Here is a 3,161-nt window from a genome sequence, read left to right on the forward strand (position 1 = left end):
AAAAAAAAAAAAAAAAAAAAAAAAAAAAAAAATAAAAAATATACCGACGAATTGAATACCTCCTTCTTTTGGGAAGTCGGTCAAAAATGAGTTGATATTAAAGATTTTTAAAACATACGAAGATACGACACGAAAACTTGACAATTGATATAGTACCTGTCAGAGAAAGTACCGGTGAAAATATTTGGTCAGTGTCTCGTCTATATATTTTTAAATGTCTTTGGTTGTTATGCATAATTTTGTATTGTGATGGCAAATTAGCAAACAAATAATGCTTTCTCATTTGGTCATAACTATATACAAAATATTATATCTATAGTATTATAATAAAGCGTAAACACACACTTCTTTGTTGCCTAAGATGTCAGCAATTACACCATATTTTTAAATATTTCTTTTTTTAATAAAAATATTTTTAGAAAAAAATATTTTAGACGCCATTAAACTTAGAGGGTAAATATTTTGGATAATAACCCTAATGTGGGAATGAGACCATAATTTGCTTCCAATATCAAGGAAGCAAGATTGCCATAGTAAGGTAATTGGTACTATGACATTTGCAATTGAGAATTTGACAAATGCAAACAATAAATTTATAATTTCATGCGGGTGAAGACGCACGCGAACAGTTAGTTTATCATATTCTGACCTATGACCACAGGTATATAAATTTTCCTAAACATCTGTCAAGTACATTTCTTCTTCCAGTCATTTGTTAAAGAAAATGGAAGGAGAAGAGATTTCTTTCGATCCCTATGCTTTTAAATATTTTTAAATCAGTTGAATTTAGTTTGATAATTTATTTTATGGTAACATACCTTCTAGAAGAGAAGTTTCTTCTTGTATTGTTGGCATCAGCTGACTTGCTAGATGAAGTTTTAAGTTTGTAAGTTGGCCTCTCAAAGTTCAATGCAGCTACCTGCTCGCATTTTGTTAAATTTACTTTCCTGTATTCTGAAACGGAGTTATTTTTAAATTTATTAGACAGCAATGATCGCCAACGTTTCTCACGAAACATATTGACAAACATGTTGAGAACAACCGGCTTTAAAGAAGACAGAAATGTGGTGGCACATTTCTATCTTCTTTAAAGCCGGCCTCGTAACTACACGAGGTGGCAACAAACTTGACAACCTTTAAGAAAAAATATCGTTGAAAAAAAAATTGTTCGATATGCCTCTTCTATATACTTTTTAAATGTCTTTGGTTTTGACGAAATGACTACGTACGACAGAGGCGATGTTTTACAGAACCTAACAATGTTAGTATCCAAGCGATTTACCTAATTCAAATATCAAAAAAGTTCATATACAGGGAAGAGTCCTCACTCTTCGCTTCGCTTAGAGACTAAAATCGTTAGGTTATGTAAAACATCGCCTCTGTAGTACGTAGTTAGTACTTAGTACACATCAAAATCAAAGACATTTAAAATATATAGAAGAGGCATATCGAACAATTTTTTTTTTCATCGATATTTGTTCATAAAGGTTGTCAACTCGTATATCAATTGTCAAGTTTGTTGCCAACTCGTGTCCTTGTATTGACATGTAATAAAAACATTATAAGTAATTATAAAAAGCTCCATATCTATATTATATATACTATTATAATAAAGCGCAAACGCACACTTCTTTGTTGCCTAAGATGTCAGCAGTTACAGCATATTTTTGAATAATTCTTAATAATTGAATAATTTTTAATAAAAAGCCCTACACTTACGTCACGCTTTGGCTATATATTTTCACGCCATTAAACTTAGGGTGTAAAAATTTTGGATAAAATCAATAATGAGGGAAAGAGACCATAAGTTGCTACCAACATCAAGGAAGCAAGGTTGCCATGCTTTGTCATCATGTCATGTCATTTTGACATTTGCAATTGATAATTTGACGCATGTAAACAACAAAATAAAAATTTTATAATTTTATGCGGATGAAGTCGAACGGGAACAGCTAGTTTTGATAAAAAATAAACTAAACATTGTTACGAAATTAAACATAAACATTTAAATATTTTTAATGACACCTTATGGCAATTAATTTAAAACGTCTCAAATGAAATGTCAATTATGTCTCCTCTGTTTAATATTTCAATCTTGTTAAAAATGTAGTTCGTGCTCGCCATTTTACGTCGGATAGAGTTAACATCACGAATTTTCATAAGTCTTTTGGATTAAGTTCTGAATGTAGGCATGTAGTTAGGCTGTTGATTACTTACTATTCAAGTTGTATTTAAAAGCGCAGTTAACTTTCTTATAGTAGCACTCATTTAAAAACAATCTGTATTTAATTTTGTTCCTTTCAGCTTTGGCTCCGCACACAGGGTCTTGATTATTGTTACAATCTAAGTTAGAACAATTCAGTTTTATTTTAACTTCCTTGGATAAATCATCGAATATTGTTTTTTTCTTTGGATTGACTTTTGTTTCTGTATTTGTATTTAGCTCGTCTTCCTTGTTCTTCCCAGATATGAAAAGAACTTGTTCATTTGGTGAATCTGCAATTTAATTAATCATATAAATATTATAAATGCGAAAGTTACGATGCATGGATGGATGTTTGTTAGCGTTTGTAGCATAAACGGTTGAACGGATTTTGATGAAATTTGGCATAGATGTAGAGGATAGTCTGGAAGAACACATAGGCTCCTTGCATTTGTTTTTTTCTAATTCCGCGCCGACGGAGTCGCGGGCGAAAGGCACTTAATCATATAAATGAGAAAGTTAGGATGCATGGATGTATGTTTGTTAGCGCTTGTAGCCTAAACGGCTGAACGGATCTTGTTGAAATTTGACACAGGTTAAGAGCATAGTCTGGAAGAACACATATGCTACTTTTTATCCCGGGAATTGTTACGGTTCCCGTGGGATTCATCAATTTAGTTTCTTAATTTTTACTCGATCATTCTGCAACGGTTCAACATATCTTATTGAAATTTGGCACAAATATAAATCAAAGCCTGGACTACATATGGGATAAGGTTCATCTTCGAGAAATGTCCGGTTCCAGGGATTCGTAGCTTTTTATTATTTATAGTTCGTATGTTTTCTAATACCATGCTGACGATCTCGCGGGCAACAGCTTGTTATTTATAAGTTTGCTATAAGCTGTAACATGGTATGCAAGACGATGGGGACATAAACCAGAAAGTGTTAAGAAGTA

At 32.2% G+C, this 3,161-nt stretch overlaps 1 protein-coding gene across 1 annotated transcript in view; it reads right to left on the bottom strand.

Annotated features, from left to right (window-relative positions):
* The window catches only part of LOC106107167, a 6,485-nt gene extending 5,467 nt beyond the window's left edge, over positions 1-1,018 (bottom strand). The window contains exon 1 of the mRNA XM_013288299.1: positions 819-1,018. Within this exon, the coding sequence (XP_013143753.1) occupies positions 819-1,018 (200 nt within the window). The remainder of the gene's footprint in view (positions 1-818) is intronic.
* Positions 1,019-3,161: the final 2,143 nt, after the last annotated feature.

This window comes from Papilio polytes, unplaced genomic scaffold (assembly GCF_000836215.1).
Source record: "Papilio polytes unplaced genomic scaffold, Ppol_1.0 DF824493.1, whole genome shotgun sequence".
NCBI classification, from domain to species: Eukaryota; Metazoa; Arthropoda; class Insecta; order Lepidoptera; family Papilionidae; genus Papilio; species Papilio polytes.